Source organism: Telopea speciosissima, chromosome 8, assembly GCF_018873765.1.
Source record: "Telopea speciosissima isolate NSW1024214 ecotype Mountain lineage chromosome 8, Tspe_v1, whole genome shotgun sequence".
Taxonomy (NCBI): domain Eukaryota; kingdom Viridiplantae; phylum Streptophyta; class Magnoliopsida; order Proteales; family Proteaceae; genus Telopea; species Telopea speciosissima.
Genome location: NC_057923.1, coordinates 13,963,012 through 13,986,714, shown reverse-complemented (window position 1 = coordinate 13,986,714; position 23,703 = coordinate 13,963,012). Strand labels below are relative to the sequence as shown.

The following is a 23,703-nucleotide window of genomic DNA, read 5'->3' as shown; positions in this document are numbered from 1 at the left end:
TCCACTAATTTGCTTCTGCTCACCTGTCAAGTAATCAAATCTCTCTTTTAATTTCCATCTTTAGTTTTCCTGAAATTGCTTGCGTTCCTCAGTTCGTGTCTGTGTGTGTGTTACTGGTTTCTCTCGTTTTGCATTTCATATAGGGTAAATCATCGATCACCCCTCATTTTCAATCGAAACTCAGATCATCCCTTGATTTTTGAAAAAACTCAAATCACCCCCTGGTTTAGACCCAAAATGATAAATTAGTCCCTAACGTTAGTTTTTTGCTGTTAAGCGATGATATTAATTAGTTAAATAAATTTAAATCTCTAAACTACCCTTGACATCCAAACATAAATTTTGAAGGGTAGTATTATAAATTTAATTCTAATATTTTAGTACAAGGGTAAAACAGTCCTTTCACCCCAATAACTAACAGCAAACTAACACCGTTACTATAGAGGGAGTAATTTGAGTTTTTTTTCAAAAATCAAGGGGTGATCTGAGTTTCGATTGAAAATCAGGGGATGATCTGTAATTTACCCTTTCATATGTAAGTGGGGCTTGACTCTTGAGGTTGGTTTACCGAGACTGATATATATATATATATTGATTGCCATTTTATCAATGACTCAATTTCCCCCCAAACCCATCTATTAATGTTAGTTAGTTAAAGGGTCACCACCATTTTGTCAATGACTCAATTTGCCCCCAAACCCATCTATTAATGTTAGTTAGTTAAAGGGTCACCATTGCTATTTACTCTTTTAGACAATTAGAGACCCCTATCTTAAATGCGGATATTAATTAATTTGTCTCATTTATAGAGATGGTAAAATTATCACATGTAGTACTATCAGGATTTGGATCTTTATCCGTTGCTGTAACTGCAACGCTGCTATACGTATCGTGCGGTGCATCAACGACCATGTGTGCACAATAGGATCTGCTGTGCACACATGGCTGCTGTTGCACCGCATGATGCGCACAGCAACTCTGCAGTTACAACAGCGGATAAAAATTCGACTGCCAATGACCGGCCTCCATAGAGAGAGAGAGAGAGAGAATGTCAGGAAAATACATCTGAATTGTATGTATGGAATTTCGACGGTAAATATTAAAAAAAAAATAAAAAAACATAAAAATTAAAGTGTGTTGAAGAACGTGCACCAGTGCAACTATGCAAGGCATAATAAATACATACATACAGTGAATATTAATTAATTTGATGATATGTTGTTGTTCCTCGTACCAGGTAGAACCCTCAACCCTCCTCCCAACTATTTAAATAAAACACTAGTTTCATCTCATCACATCTCCAAGTGATGGCCTAGCTAGGCCCAAGAACATCCTGAATCATGGTGTCAAAAACACAACCTAAACCAGTTGTTCAGATCGATTGGCCTGGAATTGGTATCGGTCTCCAATGATAGAGGAAGAGGGTTTGATTCAAAATTCATCTGACTCGACCCAAGTTCATTCGAATTGATCCCATAGAAACTTGGTCTTTCTCCATTTGTTGATCAATATATGGTTGGTTAAACAAGAATGAAACGGAATAAAAAAATATCGGGAGAAAGTCGTATACGATCATCCGCCCATCCAACGGATCCAATATCGATTCCTCAAACCATGAGCTGAACCGATCAATTGACACCCTCAATATTATACATGATATACATGGGGCATGGTTCATCCCATGTTCATCAATGGACCTCACTTTCCAACAACTACGTGGTACACGTTGGTTGGTCAAATATATTATTCTATATTATCTATCTAATCTATTATATATATATATGAGTGGTAGATGAAAATGGATATTTAGATGCGCATAATACATGATCCATGATGGTTGTCTAAGTTGTTGATATAACGTGACCATCATGGACCAGTGGATTCGGACTCCCCATACCCGAATCCACAGGTAGTAATCAATCAAAGAAGATTAAGAAGTTGGTGATGTGGCTCTCACCAAGTCACCAGTCACCAGTCACCGCCTCTCTTATTTGAACTTCTGAAGAAGGTTTATTAGTTAGTGATGGCGTCATCATTCGTAATTAAAGAAATAATAAAGGATTATTATATCTGAATTAAAATCAGAAACCGGCCAACCCAAACAACAACGTAACCAACGGTACTTAACCCGACATACCGCGTGAGTTTGATAATTGATTTTTCTTAATTTTATTTTTAAATTAAAAGGACTATAAACTTTAAAGGATTTAAAGGTAATATGGTGATGGTCGTCGTGGTACTCTCACAAAAGTTAAAAAAAGACAGAGAGTAAAAAAAAAAAAAAAAAAAAAAAGCTGAAAAAAAGGGTAGCAGATTTCATACCAAAATTTTCAGAAGGCAAAGAAAAATTCAAAAAGGAAATTTCAGTCCTCTTTCTCTCTCATCGAAGGTTTCTTCTTCTGTATTCAAAGAAAAGGAAAATTTCAGGAGAAAACTTTTTTCCTTAAATTTTTATCCCGCAGAAGCTATATTCTCTGTTTCTTCTCTCATCCACCAGAGAGAGACAGAGAGAGACAGAGAGAGATGGGACTTTCACTTTGTTTCTCGAGGTCTTAAAAAAAAAAAAAAAAAAAAGACTGGTCACGAAGTTGGGGAGTTGGAGTTGCTCCACTTATACTTACTGAGGGGCCTCCGAGTGTTTATCGTGAGTTTGCAGGCTCGATTCCTCTGGCTCATGTAAGTAATCTTGCACTTCTTTATTCCTTCTTAGGGTTTTTTATAAATGGGTTCAGACTTCTGACTTTCTGTTTTCCTAATTAGATTTATTTCGTTTTTCTTACAAAGGTAGATCTCTTTCTACTGCAGCATTTAGTGATGCTTATGTTGCGTATAATTAACATATGTATTTGTTTTTAAACTTCAATTTCTTTCTATTCCTTCCACTTCCCCCCCTCGAGATCCTTCTGTTTCACACAAGAATTCTCTGTGTTCAACTTGGTATTCTTATTGTTAGTTTTAAGTCTCAAATTCTTGCATTCAGTACCTTTGTTGGTAAGTTTGTACAGCTGTTTGTTTTAATAGGTTTACTGGGAATCGTGTTCTATGATAATAAGTCAATTTAAAGTTTTTCTTTTTCTGTTTTCTGTTGATTTCTTTTATTTTTTGGGTGGGGTTGGGCTGTACGTGCTCACGTGGTTGCTTGCTCAAGCAGTTGCTAGTTCAGGAATTGAATTTCTTTAAAAAAAGGATATTAAACGGTTGCTTAGAGTTACACTCGCAGGGTGCTAAGGCTGGTGCACATGGTAGCTTCGATAGAATTACTCATACAGGTCGTATTAGGTTTAAAGGCTGTTGGGTTTTTCCTTAAATAGATGTAAGTACTTTGGTGAAAGCAGTGTGATATGCATCTTCTGGGTTAACTTCGAGTATCTTGTATGGATGGTGAAGATGTTCCAGTGAGGGGTCAAACCAACCTGAGATTTTATTGTATCAACTGCCAGAGACATTTAGTTTCTTACAGGAATTGGTGACCCAACTGGTTTTTTCTTTTCCTCTAGGGAATGGGGAGGGAGATAACTGGATGTCCATACCTTCTTCAGGTTGTTGTTATCTTCTAATCTATTAAAAATGCTTCTGATTAATTCTTCTTTGGTGGCCACATTCAATTCTTATTGAGACTGAACATGGCTAAAATTTTCAGCTTTTGAGTGCATTCATAGTCTAATAGTTAAAGGTTGGCACAAATATTTCAGTTTCTAGCTGTCTGTATTTTTCAATCTGCGTTTTTGCTAATAGTTAAAATGTTTCATTGCTCTCCTATTTGGCTAGTTATGCTTTTTAATTGTATGGCAAAGTTCATTACTATTTTAGTTTCAACTACAAAAGTATCGATCTTAAATGACGCCTGTTCTCATAGTTTTTTTATTACTTCAGGTCCTTTCTTCTTTGTTCATTTCATTAATCCTCATGAATACCAGTGTTTTGGACCATTCACAACAACAGTCTTACTAAGCAATGCGGAAAAATTCTTGGTTGCTGCGTTGTAGCTTCTATTGTTCTGATTATAGAGCTTGTAGAGTGTATTCGTCCAAAAAAGTACTAGGGTCAGAAGATAGAGACTAAAATGGGAATCTTCGCACGCAGGTTCAGATCCAACGTCTTCTTTTTTATATTCTTTTGGAAGTGAAAGCAACTCTATCTTATTCCATGTTTGGCTTATTTGTTGGTGTAGTGGAATTGTAAGAAATCCAAATGAGACTATGAGGCTTATCATTACGACTTTTATTGGAGTGGTATTTGGATTCTTGATAGGAGTATGCTTTCCCACTATTTCATTGGCCAAGGTACATGAATTTGCTTATCGTCTTTTCTAGTGATATAAATTCCACTTCTTATATATATCATGTGCTGACGTTGATCAAAAGGGAGGGTAATGTTTTGTCATGTGTTCGGATTTTGGCAGCTGAACTTCCCATCCAGCCTGTTACCGTCCATTGATCTCACATACATTGAAGACAGGAATTCAGGGCTTTCATCCCAGACATTTTTGCACCGAGCATGGGCTTCTGTGAAGGGTGATAGAAGCAGCTCAGCACATGCTCAAAACTTGAATGACACTTCAAAGGTACTCTCTCTCTCTCTCTCTGGTGGTTAATCTAAGGTGATTATAAGATTATTCCCTGGCTTGTGGTTGTGATGCAATGGAACTGCTTGATTATCTCTGCTCCCATGCAAATGTATGCTTCAAATGACAGGCTCATTCTTGTTATCACTCTTACATGATTACATATTAAAAAATGAAAGAAAATAAAAAGAGACAAAACCTTGTATTGTTATCTTCCATTCTGTGCTTATGAGTAGGAAGTACCTGCTGTTTGACTGCTCAATATCCTTTTGATGGACAAGTATCTATTTTCAGAGGGAATATCTTAAAGACCCATTTATCAGGGAAAATTTAACCCCAACAGTTGAAAGTATGGAACTATGATATTTTCTACTGTAATGTATTCCTTTCCCTAACTTTCTCTAGTATTTAAAAATTATTTTAATGATGCAAGAAGATATTGTGCGATGGTTAAAAAGCGCAGCCTGCTTTAGGTGAAGGGATGGGGTTGGTGGACCAGGGTTGGGGAACAATCTCCAATCCATCCCTCCGACAAACCTGTGAGGTAAGACTTGCGATGGGTTATGGCCCTGTTTACAAACGTTAAAAGGATTTTTTTTTAAATGTTTTTGTGTCATTTGGTTGTAGAGTTATGTTGTCTGCATTAAGTTCGAAGCCTTATAAGGGTACAAAGGTGCTAAGAGTAGTACCATGATGTTTTTTCCCATCTCCCTCCCTCAGCGTTCACCCTTGCTTTTTTGCACATAAATTTCTAGGGTCATGATAATTGTAGAAAAATCAAATAGAACCAGAATCTACAAAGAAGAATACGAGAAGGAGAAAGAAAGAAGAGGAGAAGAGAAGAAGAGAACCAGAGAGAGATGTCAATAGGTAAAAGTGGAGAGAATCCTAGACCACGATTCAGTTTAGAATCTTACCTATCATGGTCTAGTCCCACAATATATACTATGTTTAGGATTCCTACCTAGAGTAGGAAACCTACTTAGAGTCTAATTACAAATAAAAACATAGACAACTCAAATTAACTAACAATGACTGACTCAATAAATTAAAGCAAGACAATAACTCAACATCAAAGTATGATTCTAAGCTTGAAACCAGGATCTGATACCATGTAGCAAAACAAGATCTGAAACCAGTACCTGCGAGAGGAAGGAAGAAGAAGAAAAAGAAGAGAAGGAGTAGTAAGGAGAGAGATTACGGTGGAGAAGAAAGGGGAAAGTCCTAGAGCCACGACAGGATTCAGAATACTCGTATCGTGGCCTAGGCTCACTAATATTTAACTAAGAAACCTACTTAGAGTTAAATTATAACCAAAACCAAAGTAAATAAACAAGTCTTGAAGGCTTGACTAATAAAAATTACTTACTAGACTATGACTCAACTCAGATTCAAAACGGAAGAGATATCTCCCTTCAATACAACTTCTTTGGATTTGAGATTTTAGGATTAAGATCCTCATTCATAGTCCTCTCAAATACCACAAACAGAAACCACAGAAATCAACTCAAGTGGAAATTTATCACTCTGATCTGAACTTGGGTATAGAACTCTTAGTTCCCACAAGGGATTAATCCCAGACTTAGAAAGCTGTATCGCCCTAAAGGGAACACCTGACGTACCAAATATCAGGAAGAAAGGAGCATGGGCAAAGGAGATTGAAACTGATAATGTGGGCTGCAACTACCACCCAACTCATAACCTGATAAACATAATCTGTTTGTGTGTGTGTGTGTGTGTGAGAGAGAGAGAGAGGGAAAAAGCAATAATAGTCGGAACAACAGTAACAAAGAGCATGATCAGTCTTCATAAAAAAATAAGAAACCCTAGCTTTTATATTTCCAACTAGGGGTTCATAGCATTTTTTTTCCTCTTTTTCTTCTTCATAGCTCTGATACCATGTAGTAAAATCAAATAGAACCAGAATCTTTAAAGAAGAAGAAGAGAAGGAGAAAGAAAGAAGAGCTGACTCGACCCCCATCTCGTCTCAGGATTTCGAAAAACCGAGAAACTCGGCGAGATCTCGCGAGTTCTCGAACTATGAGAAGAGGAGAATAGAAGAAGTGAACCAGAGAGATGTCGATAGGGAAAAGGGGAGAGAATCCTAGACTATGATAGAGTTAAGAATCTTACCATTGTGGTCTAGTCACAAATATATATTATGTTTAGGAAACCTACCAAGAATAGGAAACCAAGTAAGAGTCTAATTACAAATAAAGACATAGACAGCTTAAAGTAACTAACAATGACTCGATAAAGAACGTACCCAATGCACGAGGCTTCCGCCACTGCAAGGTCTGGGGAGGGTCATAATTTATGCAGCCTTACTTCTGCTTCACAGAGATGCTGTTTCCTGAGACTTGAACCAGTGATCACTTGGTCACAATGGAGCAACCTTACCGTTGCACCAAGGTCCCCCCTCTTTAACAATGACTCAATGACTGACTCAATAACTTAAAGCAAGACAATAACTCAACATCAAACACTCCCCCTCACCTTACCGCTAAGACTCCCCCATCACTTTATAATATTTAACAATAATTACCATAGCCGGGGTTTTAATATGTTTCTGCCTCTGTTCCTCAGATGATTTCCGGCTTACCTCTCTGGCTGGGAATTCTGATAGGCAATAGGCTACCAGGGAAAGTTGATAAGAAAAAGAATGGAATGGAATTCTCCTGCAGAATCACAAAGGGATTCCACTTGGCCCAGCAGCTAGGATTTTGCTATGAATTGAATTCATTTTTTTTAGGGTGAATATGATTTTTAAAGTTTTCAATCTGCTGACTATTTTTGATAGAAAAACAAGGTCCTCATTGATCCGCTCTCACTTAAAATTTCTGAGTTTTAGGGGTTTGACAGTGTGCAGTATTGCAGTTTTATGATGCAACCTCCTTTTGATTGCCATCTGACTTCTGCACTGCTCTAGATTATGGCTATAGAAATTCATCAGAATCAGTTCTTTAGATCTTCTCAAGACGGTAGAAGTGGCTTTCTTCTTCCTTTTTTTTTTTTTGGTTGGGGGGGGGGGGGATTGGAAGCTTCTAATAATGATGCAGTAGCGTATGACTTTGGACGGTTATTGAGTAGCGTTGGTAATAGATCAAACTGTTCTAATTATTAATCTGCTCAGGGTTCTGAGTTCATGAGTTCAGGTGTTCGTATGTGATGATTTATGCAACATATTACTTTGTGAATTGGCATAGCCTCGAAAGCTTATAATTGAAATTCTAGCTTGTACGTATGAAAATATTGCAGTTGATTACTTCCCTATACCTTGCATACGATAAAAGAGAAGGGGCAGGGGAGGAATATTTTTTGTTTGATGGGTAAAGTGAGAAATTTTACTTGTAGAAAAGAGGTAAAAGCAGGTACAGGAAGTGCATGATCATCAAGACGAATGAGCAGCCAACTAAGCTGCTATAGTGCAAAAATCTCATTGAAAATAATCAGTGTAGCTCTCTTTAACACAAGTTAAAGTTGGATCTTAATTGAGTACTCACGAGCATGCTGTACAACTTTTCAGTCACCACTTCAGCTCTAGCTCGTTTGTCTTCAAATATCCTTGAGAATTTCTCCCTCTGTATTGACCAGTTGGATGCTGCACTTTGTAGTTTTTTGGAACTTCCCCTGGCATAGTTCCCATTGTTCCCATTCCCAGCAGAGGGATTTCCAACTGGGAACATTGTGGGATTGTGGGAACTATTCCTGCTCCAAAATTGCCCTTCATTTCCTTATTGCTGAGAATGGAGCTTGACTTGGCTTTCACCACATCAGGGACCATTTTGTGGCCTTTATAGCTGTGCTTTGTGGAAAACATCACTGCAGATGAAAATCCATGCTTTTGGAATCCGCTGGGATTGCCCAAGAATGTGTATCTGGCATCAATTTAAATTATTTTCTTCTAGTTTCTTTCTTAAAAGAAGGGATGCAAAATCGTTTCTATAACATTGATCAAAGGTGTTTGGAGTGAATCCTGACCCGTGTAGGACCATTTTTAACATATAATCTTTCATGTGTTCAGTAGCATGCCTGCTTAATGTAGTACATTCATCAAGAAAACTAATTAGTGTTTGTCCTTTTACATTTTCTCTGCCGACTTTTGCTCCTACCTGGTGATCTTGTATTTAGATATGGGTTCCAACGAATCCGCGTGGTGCAGAAAGACTACCACCAGGCATTGTTGCAGCTGAGTCTGACTTCTACCTACACAGATTGTGGGGTAAGCCTAGTGAGGTCTGTATCTTCTACTGTAGTCTCTATCTGAACGATGTAATATGTGGATTTTATACAGCATATTCTGTTTTTCAGAGAATCTAGTTTGCAGTCAAATTGAAGTTCTGGTTAAGAAATACATGTACACTGCTTTTCTGGTTGTTATTTAAGTCAGCTGTGACAATCTATGCTAAGGGACTTGTCTTCTTGTATTGTTATGGTCTTCTGATTACTTTTTACAAGGCAAATACCAAATGCTAAGTGTGAATGGGAGGAAAGAGGGAGGAAGTGTCCTTGTATGCTTGTTATACAATGAATTCTGGCCATAGCACAGAAAACAAGTATTTAGTTTAAGGGAAGCATGAGCGCTAGGCACAGAGTAAGACTTCTTAATGAAGCAAAAGGACTGGCAGTAAACATGCTTATATAGAAACATTGGATGGAAAAAACTTACTGCAACTCCAGTGCCTTTTAAAATCAATAATTTATCTGTTATTGATAAAGAAAAAGAAATTCCTATAGTAAAACAACAGGATGCCTACTCAATAACCAACCCAAATCCAAAACCACTAACCAATACAAACCACAAAGTAACAAAACACAATCTGATTGTAGCTACAAAGCAAAATTAGTCCCAATAAACTCTCCTTGTGCCCTTGCTTGCAAGTCATTTGCCAATTGCAGAGTCCAATGGAAAGAGAGCAGCATTGAAGATGATATGTCTTGGATCCTCTTGAGAAATTGGAAAATTGCCATGGACATGGCTGTACTCTGCCCTGCAGCATCCAACCAATAACCAAGTTAAATCACCCTCTACCATCTAATAATTTTGTTCCCATTTAACTTTTAAAGCATGCTAGAAGATTACTAGAATTTCAGTTAGTACAGGTCCAGACAAAAATCCGTTACGAAATAAATGTCTGGTCCACTTTGGTCATCTCAAACTTAACGTCATTGGTAATTACTTGTATTGACATATAGAATTGATAGTTTCTGTGATATTTAACTCTTGAAGCTTCAAGTCTTAATTTGGAACCTTCAGTGGACTGATCAAGTTGACACTTGCAGGACCTAACCATCAAGCCGAAGTATCTTGTAACCTTCACTGTTGGTTATGATCAGAAAACAAATATTGATGCTGCTGTTAAAAAGGTGAGACTGGGCTTTCCAGCTCGCTTTCTCCGTCTGTCTCTCTCTCTATCTCCATTGTTTGTCTGTTAATTGTGCTTCTCCTTCAGTTTTCAGAGAACTTTACTATTATGCTATTTCACTATGATGGACGGACTACCGAATGGGATGAGTTTGAATGGTCGAAGCGGGCTATCCATGTTAGTGTACTAAAGCAAACTAAATGGTAAGGAACTGCCACTACTCCAGAATTCTAGTTCCAATTTGAGTACTGGTAGATTACCCATGCTTAAATCATGTCTCTATGTGGTGCTTCATTCTTTTCGATTTAAATGCCTGATATCCTTCGAAAATGGTTGAAGGTGGTATGCCAAACGCTTTTTGCATCCAGACATTGTTGCGGCATATGACTACATATTTATCTGGGATGAAGATCTAGGAGTTGAGCATTTTGATGCAGAAGAGTGAGTGTTAGACATAATTTTCATGTTATTGCTTTCTGACCGAGGGACTGAGTCTTTTTTCGTTTATCCCAATTCCAGATACATAAAATTGGTTAAGAAGCATGGTTTAGAGATTTCACAGCCTGGGTTAGAGCCGAATAGAGGGTTAACATGGCAGATGACAAAGAGAAGGGGCGACAGTGAAGTTCACAAGTAAGAATAAAATATCCTTCCTAGCATATCACTGCTCTCCACCTTCATTTTCTGTTTGTTAAGATGCTTGGGGTTTACATTCTTCTATTTTACTTGTACCAGACAAACAGAAGAGAGACCGGGTTGGTGTTCAGACCCACATTTGCCACCCTGTGCAGCGTATGAAAAGACCTACTTTTTATTGCTTTAGCATTTGAATCTTCCCCTCCCCCCGCCCCCCCCACAAAAAAGGGTGGGGGGAATCAGCTATCCATTAAAATAATAAACTTTATCAATTCATACTTGTGCAGATTTGTTGAGATCATGGCGACTGTGTTCTCTCGAGATGCGTGGCGCTGTGTGTGGCATATGATTCAGGCATGAAGCATTTTGACATTCTGTTAACATATAGCTTTTGTCAGTTCATGATTCCCTAGAAAGAGTCATTACTCAAAATGCCTTATTGAATTTTGCTGCAGAACGACTTGGTTCATGGATGGGGCCTTGATTTTGCTCTTAGAAAATGTGTAGATGTCAGTGATCCACTTTCCTGCATATCTTTTTGTGCATTGAATTATTAATTTTAATTTTATTGCTTCTCATTAACTTGTGCTTTGCCTTTCATATTTCTCGTAATAGCCTGCATATGAGAAAATAGGAGTTGTAGATGCTCAGTGGATAGTTCATCAGACTGTTCCGTCGCTTGGTAACCAGGTAAGATTGTGAGAAGAAACTATGAGGCTCTTCATTTTGAGGTTTGTAATGAAACTTTCGATCTGTTTACTCTTTTTGCAGGGGCAGTCGCACGATGGGAGGGCTCCATGGGAAGGGGTATGTTATGCATTCTTTCTGAATGTGCAAGTCACTCCTGTCAAACCATCCGATATTTGGTGGACTTTATTTATTTGTTTTAGGATAAATTTTTTTGCTACCCAGCGTGAAGTGAGAACCTCTTCATCCAAGGTGATTTGATACAATGATTGGACTCCTGGAATAGTGAATGTCATCATTAGCTCTCACCCCCTTATTTATGAAGATCTGAAATACCCATTCCTAATCCAATCGGAGGATCAGATCTCATGGATTAAGAGGTTTTTTCTTCACTGTGGGTGAAAGGAAACTCGGTCATTTGTTTATGTTCTAACATTGGGGAGTTTTTTATGGCTCTTTCAGGTGAGGGAAAGGTGTAGAAAAGAGTGGACAATGTTTCAAGGTCGACTGACACAAGCAGAGAATGCATATTATAAGGAAATGGGAATTGAACCGCCCAAGTCGACTCGTTAGGGGTGGGTGAGGATGACAACAGAAACATAGATCTACTGTACAACCATCACTGATGTTTAGCTTAGGCGTTACAACTACCTTTGCTTGATTTAGAAAGAAATAGAAGTAAACCATTCGAGTTTGTAGAGAAGATTTTCACAATAACTATTTCTTTTTAAGTTCAGGTTAGGCATGGTTGCAACTTTTAAGTTGTAAATGCAGCCTCTCCAGCATGGTTGCGACTATAAGTTGTAAATGTAACCCTGCTCCTTTTTTTTTTTTTGAATGAAATTAGCCTCTCTTTTCTATCCTTGCCCATGTTCTTGCACAATTATGAAATGGCTGGGGCGATGCAGAACTTCACATCGTAGGCAAGGCTGTTGATCAAAGGAAAGAAGTGGTGGGAGGAAAGATGCCTGAGGCTTTGGATAGGATTTTGTGGGGAAGGGAGGGAAAGATTTTATTACATGTGGAGTGCAGAACTTTAGGGTTCTTCTAAGTGTCACTATGCTTGGTGAAATATAAAGTTTGATCACTATTTGCTATTTGGCAACACATGGGTTAGTCCATGTGATATAGAACCTCACATGAATTTCAATGGCCAAATTTCAGTTCAAAAATAAGCAAGGAAAGTTGGCGAAACTCTGATTCAAAGTTTTAGTAAAATTAGCAAAATGTCATCAAATGGAGATGAATAAAAAATGCACAATGATATCTTTTGCAATTTTATTATTTCTTTTATTCATTTTAAGTTAAAGTTGTACCAATGAGATGCTTGACCCTGGTCGTCTATCACATGGGCTAACCCATGTACTATCATGTGGCAGATAGTGGTGTTATACTTCACCAGACATAATGAGGAGGAAGAAAACCCAGAACTTCATTACACATTAAAATAAGAAAATTTTGAAATTTCATTGTTTACCATCGTTTTTTTCTTGTAATTTAATCTCATTACATGTGGGGTCCATAACTTCTCCTATCTGATCCATTTTTGTCAATCATACAAATGGGATATAAAAGATCACAGGAGGAATCGAGCAAGGATCAGAATATTTGAAATATTCAAGATGTGCTCATGGCAGATGTTAAAAATATTTGCCCCTCAAACCTGAATTTTATTATTTTAATAAATTTGATTATTTTTATGCGTGATATATAATTAACGGGCTTTGATTATCCTTAGGTTTTTACTTAAAATGTTTGGGCTAGACACCCTAATCAGACGATCGTCACATCATGTGCTTTTAAGAATAGTAATTTTAGGGCACAAATGTGAATATATATGATGTGTGTATTGATTGACCATAATCACGTGAGAGTATCGCATGTGTTACTGCTAGTTGTTGAGGAACGAGATTCTGTTTGGAATAGTTTGGTTGGTCCCATTGACATGAGAGGTCCTAGTCATTGCAGTAACACATTTCGGGATTTGGTGCACCAATGGTTGATGTTTTTTAGATTATATATTGATGCACTAGATTTGTAGTGTCATATCATAAATGAAAGAGATACTCAACACAGAATTCACTACTTTTTTGGGAAATTTAAAAGAAGAGTACATATATCCTGTTGCGATTCTACCTCTTCCCTTCTAGTAGCAAGTTAGGAATAAAAAACTATCAAAAGAGAAGGACACATGACATGATGAGGTTAAGAACCTCAATCACACTCAATTAGGAAACACACATTAGTTGGATTTGCTATTTAAGAAAGAGGAAGACTGGAAAGATGCATGAACGTCTCTCGCAACCCTCCCTCCTCCCTCCCTAGTCCCTCCATCTCTCTCTCTCTTCTTGTGAGTTTTTGATTTAGGATTTGAGAAACCCTAAGAGAAAGATTGAGTGAGCTTCTCTTGGCGTTTCAACATATTCAAAGTGTTTGAGACGTTTTTTCCTATCATTGCTCGAGTGTGAAAGAACTATAATCAAGAAGAAGCACTTTAGCCTGAATTTTGTTTTTTTTTTGGTGAAATAGAAAAAAATGAAAGCGAAGCCTTAATTTTCCAGCTCTCGCCCTAAGAGCTAACTAATGGGCTCTGACTATCTTTTCCCTACTTTATTTTAGAACACATGCCTCAATATACTATCCAAAAGGAGAGTAAAAATTCTAACAACGAGTTCCCCTTACTCTGCTTCAACCAATTAACCATACTCTAACAGTCAATCCAGATGTTCACGGTTATGGCTCCTAATTCTCTTGCTCTTTGCCATCCTGTAGCCCACCCGATTTTACTTGGGAAAAAGAGCTGATTTGATTTTGTTTTAAACATAATTCTCACATGCCCATAGTAGAAACTTTTCCCATAAGTGCACTTTAAATGCCAATAATTATCACGTGTTAGATCAAATTGAATCCAAACATCTATGGATAGATAGACGATATACCTTTATATCTCTTGACTCGTGCTCATATGTCAAGACAATAGCAAAGGGAATACACCAAACAGAAAAGGGGAAATGCACCAATGAAGTGTGACAGAACGATTCGATACATAGGAGTGTAGAAAAAATATACTAATACAAACTTCGGAATCATTTCTGAAAGGTCATGCTTGGCGCATTGGTTAAGTGCTCATTTGTTGAACGCTTGATCATGGATTAAAATCCTGAAAACAGACTCTCGAAAGAGAGATAAAGTTGTGTACATTTGACCCTCCCGAGACCTTGTCTCCACCATGATGAAAAAGCCCTTAATTGTTTGACGAGTAAGCAGTAGTATCACACTACCTACTGAAAAGAGTAGTGGTGGGTAATTCGAATTTGCGGTTGGCTTTTCTCAGACATGGAGTCTGTGGGTTGGGAGGAAGAAGAAGAATGGGAGTTGTGCAACGATGGCGATTTCGTTTACAAGAGGAGGAAGAGAAGGCAAGACTTGAGCGCCGCTGCTACCGCACCACCGACTTCGGATCCGGAGGCAGAGCAGAGACAGCTTAGGGAACGGAAGAAGAGGGCGCTTTTAAAGTTGAAGGAACAGTACCAGAATGAGATCGATCAGTGGCAACGTATGTCCCACACACTCCAGGCCATGGATACTAGGGCCCAACCTCAACCGTTTCCTTCTCCTCCATCGTCGTCCTCCGCCACGGAGTCTGCTAAGCTACCGCCTCCGGAATTGGATTCCAGTTGCCGCCAATTAATCGATGACCTAGTCTTACAGGTTACCTTCCTCCTCCTCATTTCCCTACTTGCCTTAGGGTTTCGAGTTTCGAGTTTAACACACCCTCCCTAAAGAAAAGAAAAAAAAAAATTTCCCGCAGAAACAAACCCCCCCCCCCCCCTCCCCGGCGATGTTTATTTTCCTTTTTCTTCCCTTAATTACAGAACGGTATAAGAAAGATCTTTTACAGTTGTAGGTCCTCTGTGCTTGCCCTTTGATATGGGAGCACGCAGAGAGCTTTCGCAGATAAACTGATATACACTAACGCCTGAGATGTCCAGGAAACATGACTGAATCTTCATTCTTTCCTTTAAGAATTGGGTATGAACAGTAGACCTTGGAAGCTGTTACAGATGCTTAAGCATAAGAATTTTGGGCGAAAAAGGAAAATGTCGATTATCTATAGTCTTTATTCACATACTCTTGAGTCGAGTCCCCTCTAAAGTCTAAAAGAGAAGAATAATAGAGTAACTGATTTAAGATTTGAATGTTGCATGCGAAAGCGCAGGAAGCCATTGTTCAGGACCTTTCAAACCTTTGTGAAACTGTGGAAACCTTGTGTAAGGCGGAAGAGGAACGAGTAAAGCAGTCCTTCATCGACCTTCCCATATGGGCCACCCCTAGTGCCCTCGTGGCTTCTCTCTCTGATGACTGAAATCTCTCCTGTTGATTGCTACTAGGTAGTATTTTTGGCAAGGAAATCTTCCCTCTTAAGCTGTGTATTGCAAATCCTTTATCGGATCCGAATCAAAACTATACAAACAGACCCGATATAAATTTTTTTTTTTTCATTTTATGTGCTCTGATGGAAATTTGAGATCGGGTCTTAGTGCAACGGTAAGGTTGTTCCATTGTGGCGAAGTTGTCACAGGTTCGAGGCTGGAAACAGTCTGTATGAGAAAGCATGGAACCAATTAACAATGAAAACTGAAACAGGGTTAAGACTGAAAAATAAGTTCTGCCTTTCTTGTTCAGACTATTACAAATACACATAAGGATATACATTTGCCTAAACAACTACAAAGGAGGACATGTTGTGAACTTGTGATGCAAACGCATCTGCTATTACTAAACATTGAAGAAAAAGAAGAGCAAATTCGCAGAATAGAATTAGCAGCTATGTAGTACGTAGGTTCCTGAAAAGCTTGCACCAGTCTCCTCGTCCATGGTCTGATCTGATGAGAGGCAAAGACCTTCCACTCAATTCAAAACTCCATTTCACAGGTAAAATATAATAATGCCTCAGAAAATGGTTGATAGGATCAACTGCTGAAAGAACTCAGCCCTCTGGTTCCTTTCTCTATAGTCTTGTTCTGGAGCATCATCTGATGTAGAAGGCGGCTCCATGCTGCACCAATACAAAGAATCAAATACCAACTCCCACAAAATCAGTCTTATAACATTATTGAACAAATTCTTTGGCATGACAATAATTTTTTCCTAATTAGTTTCAATTTCTTACCATAAACTACTATTATGACAAAACAAAATTTGAAAAACCATATACATAGATTCTCAAAGCAATAAAGCTTACATTTTTTTTGGGGGGGGGTGTTTAGAAACAAGAGATAAATATACTTTCATTCACAACAAGGAGCTTTGTACTATCACCCGTGCCCATAATCCTCAATTATGGAAAATGATGGGTTTCCATCCCTCAAAGTCCAACCATTCCAATATTGGTGGAACAACATTGGCAACAATTATAGGCATGCAATTTGATGAATGTCTGCCCAACTAAATATATTAGCATTTAGGTGTTCTTTAAACCCAAGCAAATGTCAAGCCAAAAAATTACAGAAGTCCTTAAAAGATTGACCAGCAGGTCAGGCCTAACCTCCTACTAGGTCAGTAACTTAAATAGAAGGAATTTGATAAAATGTCAAGAGAGTGATTATGGTATAATAGAGAGACTTGTGCAGAGGAGCCTTGAGAGAAGACAGGTAGTTCAACCCTTGTCCTCACCAGTAGATGAGTTAGTAGCATTGGCTTCTGCTTCCTGGCAATAAAAGTAAACATTTGACCAACTAGGGTTTTTTTTTTAATATGAAATTCCTATTCAAATTCATCATGTCAGTATTGTGAAACCACCTAGTTATTCAAACATTTAGGTTTGGAAAGGACTAAGGAGTATACAGAACCCTGGAAGGAAAACATATCCATAGGATGAACTAGCAGGAGGTTATTGTACTATACGAGGCTGGCTAACAAGGGATTAAAGAATGTTGCCCAAACCATTAATCTGTTAGCCACAGGTATCAACCACGACTAATGCCCTGAAGTATTTACCATCAGAAACTCACACAGACATGTGATCTCTTGATTTAGAAGGCATATCTAAGCTGCCTCCCTGCATCCATCAGAAAGTCGGGTGATTCATGGTTATCCCCATTGACCAGGTTACAGCCACTGGAGATGGTGCCCAAATCTTTTTACATTTCTTTTATGTGATGCTTTGATAACCACTCAAGTAGATCTTCAGTAAAGGCCTTTTGGAAGACCCAATACGTAAAAAAGAAAGGAAAATAAGTGGGAACAACCCAGTGCATTAACCATAAGGGCATTGAAGTAAGATGTCCTCCATCGATTTGGCATTTCTCATTCAAAGCAGACACGTATTAGGAAGATACATAATAACCTTTATGAGCTGATCCACAGAATAAGAAGTGAAATACAACAAAACATACATAATAACCTTTATGAGCTGATCCACAGAATAAGAAGTGAAATACAACAAAACAACCATATCTAGAGGGGCAATATTTTACAAGATGTTTGAAGCCATGATATACCAGGACTTGCAATGTAGCAGGCCTTTAACATTTTACCAAAATTACCCACTCTGTTTAAGAACCAGATTCTTGTTTATTGACCATTGCAGTCAACTAGAGCCTTCCAAGAGGCTCAGCAAGTTCACCACTTAAAAGCCTTGGGCACTTCCAAGTTGTTATGATGACAACAGCATGAGAGTCCATATCCTACTACTGCACTTATGTCCATAAATTATCATTCAGAATGTTTCCAATTATCTAGTTTGTATAGATTTTTTAAAGTTAAGGGCTGTTGTAGGACCCAGTTATGCTCTTTAATAAACAAGTTCTCAAGCCATTACCACCTCATTATTTTGTATTTTTCTCAATATTTCCACCAAGTGATATCAACTAATGAGTATAGAGTCATAACCACCTTCCTTCTCTGATTTTTTAGATCTGAAACCCACCACCAGCAGATTGTCTTCCATTGATTTGATATGATCACTTCCAGTAAAGCCCCTTCCTCAGGCTTTTGCTGCAAGTCTACTAAACATTTCAGCAACTAGAGGGAAATTAAGAGGTTATACGGGATCGAGGCACCCCAATTGCATGGACAGCAAGTCCAAATAATAGCAGCATGCATCCAATTTTTCCATCTCATGTGATCACCTAATCTCCCTGACGAAGATCATAAGATCCCAATTTATGTGATCATTAGCTTTTCCCAAATAAATTGCATAAACAAAGCCAGGAATTCCACTTCTAATTTCAAATCAGTAAAATACTTTGCAATTAGAACAATATTGAGAACTCAAGAGTCTTCTGTGAAGGCTTCTAATGCAGTGGAATAACCTCTCCTTTATTGAATCTTTCTCCCATTATCCTACACACCCAATGAAAAGGGTATGATTCAGATGGCTTATCCTTATTACTATCCATACATAGGTTTGCTTGGACTGTTTTAAGCTTGACAAAGCTTTATACCATTGACCAGGAGACACATGAATAGAAGCTCTCTCTCCAGAAGCTGGACTACCACAAATAGCCTAATACCATTCCTCTTTCAGATTACCATATTTGCTCCATGTTGTATTCATTGAAGGGAGATGGCACTATCCATTTCTCCAATAGTCTGAAGTGTTAGGTGCACATCCAACTCCATAGGAATCTGATCGATTTTCTATGCATGTTTTTACATTCTCACTTTAGAGCAATCCAACCAAAATATATTCGATGCAGTACTCTGGAGTTAATGGTTACAAAATGACATGCCATCATCATATGAACTGGCATATTACACTGGGAACATGGCACAAATGGTATTTCCAAAAATGTGGTTTGTAGCTAAAATTAGAGTTTTATTGCATCAAGGGATCATTTTCCCCTGTAGTTTTTGCTATTTCTTCGTCTTTCTTCTGTTGTCTTAATGTGAGGATCATCTGTTGTGCACATCTGTTCTGTCCTTTATTTTATTTTATTTTATTTTTTGTGTGTTAATAAAATCTACTTGCAACTGATAGGGAAACAAGAAAATTTCCAAAATTTACTTAACCATATGATTCTAACAAACTTTTAAACCACTACAACAAATGCTTAGAATCTGCCCTGATGAAATAATAAGTATAAAAGGACAATCAAATCAATTAACAGGTGACTTTTAGAAGTACAGCAAAATGGTTTGAATATGTTTCTGGATACTCTAAAAAATAAGATTCACCATGTGTACAACCCATTTATTTTGAATGAAATTGTGTGCAGGCAAACTTCATATTCATGAAATAAGCATATCATGGGTGAATCGCTAGTTCCCAAACTGATATAAGTTCTCTACTGATTTAGTTGATTTAATGTTCCAAAATATGTAAATAACACTCAAATTTCTAGGTGGGTGACATATACTCCAAAATGAACATTTCACTATTAATATACCTGAGTTTGAGTCAAAATACCACTAGTTCACAGTCCATAAATTATCTTTGATGCAGGAGCATATGAATTTAATGTTAAACTGTAGAAGTAAAGTCATAATAATTATAATAATGAAAAAAACTCATCACGGCCTATGACCGTTGGATCAGTTGTAGATCTTATGGATTAGCCACGTGTCAAATATAAGACTCAAAATCAATCAAAAGACCCCCATGCATGTCCATCTATCCTTGTATTTTACAACCCTCCATGTATGTCCATGCACTCTTCCGCACTCCCTATATTTTCAAAGCTTTATTTGCCACTTAGTGAACTCCATTGGGCTGAAACTTGACATGGAAGCAGAAGACCTAGGGGTCTCCCCATCCACAAACTATAGGCCCACCTGATCTGCCAAGTATTGGACTATTTTCCAGAACAGGCCTTGCCTGAAGGTTTTGTGCTTAATAATATTAACTTTAATATATGTAGTTCCTTCTGAGGATCAGTCAATTGATAGAAGAATAATACCTTTTAATGTCAGATGAAGCTGGCAGATCATTTTTGGAGTGTGTATCTTGACCATCTTTGGTGTCTGAAAGAACAATACTGCATAGAAATGGTGAGAGCAGTGGATCAGGTGTGGAGTCGGTTGCGCTTCCCCTACCAATTGTAGAAGTGGCACCAAGAAAGGCGTTCAGTTCTTGTAGTTCTTTTCCAAGCATTGATGAACTACTAGTCCATAGGCCTGATCTTTGAGGTTTTCTCCTCTGCAAAGACAACACCCAAGGAGATTAGAAATGTAAACTTCAGCTCGAGGGAGTCATAACCTTCCAATTATTGATCCCAAAAATGTGAATTATACCTTTAACATATGTGCATGCTGCAATGTAAAATGCCCAATCATGTCCTTGCCTAAATTGGCTGCACATAGAGGGCATACCTGAAAATAGCAAAACAAAAATGATTTACGAAATTGCAGGTCCATATTACAAATAAACCGAACTTCTGCGACAAAAATTGATTTTAGAAAAATGTTGGAGATAAAAAAGAGAACAGTATGAGGCTCAATGGAGAATTCTCAACTAAAACAACCATGAATTAGAACTGACAAATTACAGAAGTCATTACAACCTTACCGTTGCACGAAGGCCCACCCAGACCCCGCAGTGGCTGGAGCCTCGAGCACTGGGTACGCCCTTCTTAGGAGGCCAAAATGAAAAGGACCTATACATGCATAATTTATTGGCACTTACATCACCATTCGATTTCCCAGAAGCATCTATATAAGAACCTCTATATCATGATACCACATTATAAGTAATTTCATAATGCACTTCTGCCAGTTCTTCTTTCTCCCCCCCTTTTTTTTTTTTTTTTTTGGGGGGGGGGGGTGGTGGTTGGGGGGGATGGAGGATAGGGGGTGGCGGTGCCGGTAATGCTTGCTAGGCTAGTAACATGCCAAATGATTAATTCTGAAAATATAGGCTCCCCATGCCAACCAGTTTATTCATTGGGCAGGAATTACAAAAACAAAGGAATTTGATATCCAATTTGAAGAAAATCAATGAAGAAAAGAAGAACCCTACTAAAAACAAGTAACGAATACCATCATACTTACCGCATTTTTTACATCAAAGCAATGCTCTTCTTGTAGATGGGCACAAAGCACCGGAACTTCTATTTCCACATAACAGAAGGGGCAGGGGAAGCAAGCCCTTATGTCATCATCTCCTTCATAATCATCCAAGCTCAAATGGTTTTCTGTTGGGCATCAGAAAAACAGTAGTGGACATGGTGATCCAAGTTTAAAATGCCACCAAAAAAAAAAAAAAATTGGTGACCCAAGGGCATAATCAATAAACTTCATACTAAAGCTTTGCCCAGCCATATTAAGACATTGTCAAAGAATAATTCTCCCCCCCCCCCCCCCCCATCACCGCCCCCGCCGCCGAAGAGGGGGGGGGTGGGAGACCGCAAAATTTTTTTCAAGACAGAGCAGTTTGATCAGTTAAACTAACTGTTGACTAAAAACTAAAGTACCCAATAGAACATCATATCACCTAACAACCAGTAACCTCAAAGTCTCAATGAATGATAAAGAAAAAACCAAAACCAAAGTCAACAAAATTGGATATTAATTCCAAAATCCCCCAATAAAAGAATATTTAAATTCCGGGAAAAGGAAAGTTCAGAAAGGAAACCCAAGAGGCATGGGAGAGAGATGAGAGATGAGAAAGAGAAATTAAGTGGTTATCTGTGTACCAAAGTTAAGTCTAGCAGCTTGCATAGCAGTGAGGTGATTGGCGGATTGAACCCTAGAAGTCCAGAAATCGACATCCATGGCTTCTACTTGTAGGGGATAATCGAGCGACCTTGTTTGTTAATCTTCTCCGACGACTTGAAGACTCTCACTCTCAGTGCCAGTCTCCACTTCTTCTGCCCAAGTTGTTGCTCTGAAGTCCTTAAAAGGCTAATTCTCTCTCTCTCTCTCTCCCCACTTGTTCCCACTTCCTTCTCAGCGACTCTTTTCTCAATAAAAGCTTTCCAGACCCACACAAAAAAAAAATACAGATTGAGCGACACGTGGCCGCACGGGTTTTAGAGAACAGTGCAATTATTATCGCACACCGCATTGGGATTCTTTCGGTTTCAAAGCTTTGGAAGACTTGTTTTTTGGAGAAAGAATTCTTTAATAATTAATGACTTAAAGACTTATCGAAGACTGACAGACTACATCTCACATTCACACGTTTACTTTTTATATTTCAATCACTTCCATGCAATAAGAAAGGGTGACTAGGACTTTTTCAAAAAAATTATTACTATATCTATTATTTTATTAAAATGACTACGTGGCACATCGTACACGGTACGATCTTTAGTATCATGTCTTAATCATAACCTTCAAAAAACTAGGGTTAGGTATTTAGGATATGTCCTCATCCATCCTTTCTTATCGATTTCTCACCGATCATAACCAATTGGATTGGATTGCGAATGGATTTTCATCTTCTCAAAGTGCATCCAACGGTGATCACTATATTTTGGAAGATAAAAATCTAAGTCTCAAGTACAGTGTATCGTTCGATGCATTTTAAAGGTACACTAGAGGTAACCACTACTTGGAGCTCATTGAAAACAATGGCGTGGGTGGTGGATGATGACGATAATGAACCGAGTTAAAGTTTCTCATAGAAGGCAATGTAATTTGAATAGTTGGCCTCGAACCACATTTTCATTCAATGTAAAAGTATTTTTTCATATTAATTGAAATTTATGTTTCTTATATTCATACATAATAAAGTTTTCTTTCACCTATGGTGAAGATTCACCTAAAAATCTAAGGTCATTAACGAATAAATTCCTCTTTCACCATAACTTAAGGTAAACAAAGTCCTATACCATATTGGTAAAGTTCTAACAAGCAAAAATAAAATGATATGACTACCAAACACTTTAGAGCATGTGGGGTATACACGTAATAGCAATCCATTAAGCAGCCAAAGAGTGAAGTGTGAAGGAGTTGAATTTGAAATTTTGTAACTGAAAACTCTTGTATTGCACATTAAAATTTGCCTTGGTTTAGGAGTTCTTAAGTAATATTGCTGATGTATTCATCAAAATTACACACGAAACGTGCACACTAAACATTTGACTTTTTAAAATTAAATAAATAAATATTTTTAATCAAATTATAATATAATACATGTTTCAATATGGAATCATATGAAGTTCACATATTTTTTAGTATCTTTGAATAAATACAGAAAAAAAAATGTTTTATTGAATCATACAATACACATAATAACTTTCAAAGGTTAAAGAAGGAAAGAAAAGTTACCTTCTTATACAAAACAATGTTTGAAATAACCAAAATATACAATTCGAAAAGCTACTGAAATATGCAAAGCAAAAAATAGATATTACCAAACTATACAAAACAGTGCCACCTAAATTATGTGTCCAAGACTTAGACATACTTTTTGAACAATTTCGCTCTTCATTCTCAGTGGAGTATAGAGTCTAATGTGCTCACAGCTCTTTCATGACTTTCGGCCATGTCCACTAGACATGA

At 37.8% G+C, this 23,703-nt stretch overlaps 3 protein-coding genes across 3 annotated transcripts; 2 read left to right on the top strand and 1 right to left on the bottom strand.

The window, feature by feature from the left end:
- The first annotated feature begins 2,625 nt into the window (after window positions 1-2,625).
- Window positions 2,626-11,989, top strand: LOC122672680. Its single transcript, XM_043870149.1, has 15 exons — window positions 2,626-2,676; window positions 3,874-4,083; window positions 4,172-4,283; window positions 4,403-4,564; window positions 8,696-8,800; window positions 9,848-9,931; window positions 10,018-10,133; window positions 10,270-10,371; window positions 10,450-10,563; window positions 10,666-10,722; window positions 10,854-10,920; window positions 11,022-11,075; window positions 11,182-11,256; window positions 11,338-11,373; window positions 11,716-11,989. Exons 2-15 carry the CDS (start codon window positions 4,064-4,066, stop codon window positions 11,824-11,826), a joined length of 1,215 nt encoding a protein of 404 aa, XP_043726084.1. The 5' UTR covers window positions 2,626-2,676; window positions 3,874-4,063; the 3' UTR covers window positions 11,827-11,989.
- Window positions 11,990-14,589: 2,600 nt separating this feature from the next.
- LOC122672684 lies at window positions 14,590-15,619 on the top strand. Its single transcript, XM_043870154.1, has 2 exons — window positions 14,590-14,964; window positions 15,461-15,619. The coding sequence occupies exons 1-2, from the start codon at window positions 14,590-14,592 to the stop codon at window positions 15,617-15,619; spliced, it is 534 nt and encodes a 177-aa protein (XP_043726089.1).
- A 547-nt stretch (window positions 15,620-16,166) lies between these two features.
- LOC122672683 (protein DEHYDRATION-INDUCED 19 homolog 5-like) lies at window positions 16,167-22,071 on the bottom strand. The gene is made up of 5 exons (XM_043870153.1): window positions 21,891-22,071; window positions 21,247-21,389; window positions 20,491-20,568; window positions 20,157-20,395; window positions 16,167-16,312 (listed from the first exon to the last, which is right to left on the bottom strand). The coding sequence occupies exons 1-5, from the start codon at window positions 21,967-21,969 to the stop codon at window positions 16,207-16,209; spliced, it is 645 nt and encodes a 214-aa protein (XP_043726088.1). The 5' UTR covers window positions 21,970-22,071; the 3' UTR covers window positions 16,167-16,206.
- Between the last annotated feature and the right edge of the window lie 1,632 nt (window positions 22,072-23,703).

What these genes read in the sequence shown, in the direction of transcription:
- LOC122672680 (XM_043870149.1), top strand. Translation starts at nt 4,064, where the DNA reads ATGGGAATCTTCGCACGCAG. An exon ending in GTGTGTGGCATATGATTCAG is followed by an intron (nt 10,921 to 11,021) that starts GCATGAAGCATT and finishes ATTTTGCTGCAG; the next exon opens with AACGACTTGGTTCATGGATG. An exon ending in TTCCGTCGCTTGGTAACCAG is followed by an intron (nt 11,257 to 11,337) that starts GTAAGATTGTGA and finishes CTCTTTTTGCAG; the next exon opens with GGGCAGTCGCACGATGGGAG.
- LOC122672684 (XM_043870154.1), top strand. Translation starts at nt 14,590, where the DNA reads ATGGAGTCTGTGGGTTGGGAGGAAGAAGAAGAATGGGAGTTGTGCAAC. An exon ending in TCGATGACCTAGTCTTACAG is followed by an intron (nt 14,965 to 15,460) that starts GTTACCTTCCTC and finishes TGAATGTTGCAT; the next exon opens with GCGAAAGCGCAGGAAGCCAT.
- LOC122672683 (XM_043870153.1), bottom strand. Translation starts at nt 21,969, where the DNA reads ATGGATGTCGATTTCTGGACTTCTAGGGTTCAATCCGCCAATCACCTC. An exon ending in GCTTTGATGTAAAAAATGCG is followed by an intron (nt 20,569 to 21,246) that starts GTAAGTATGATG and finishes TGCTATTTTCAG; the next exon opens with GTATGCCCTCTATGTGCAGC. An exon ending in AGCATGCACATATGTTAAAG is followed by an intron (nt 20,396 to 20,490) that starts GTATAATTCACA and finishes TTGTCTTTGCAG; the next exon opens with AGGAGAAAACCTCAAAGATC.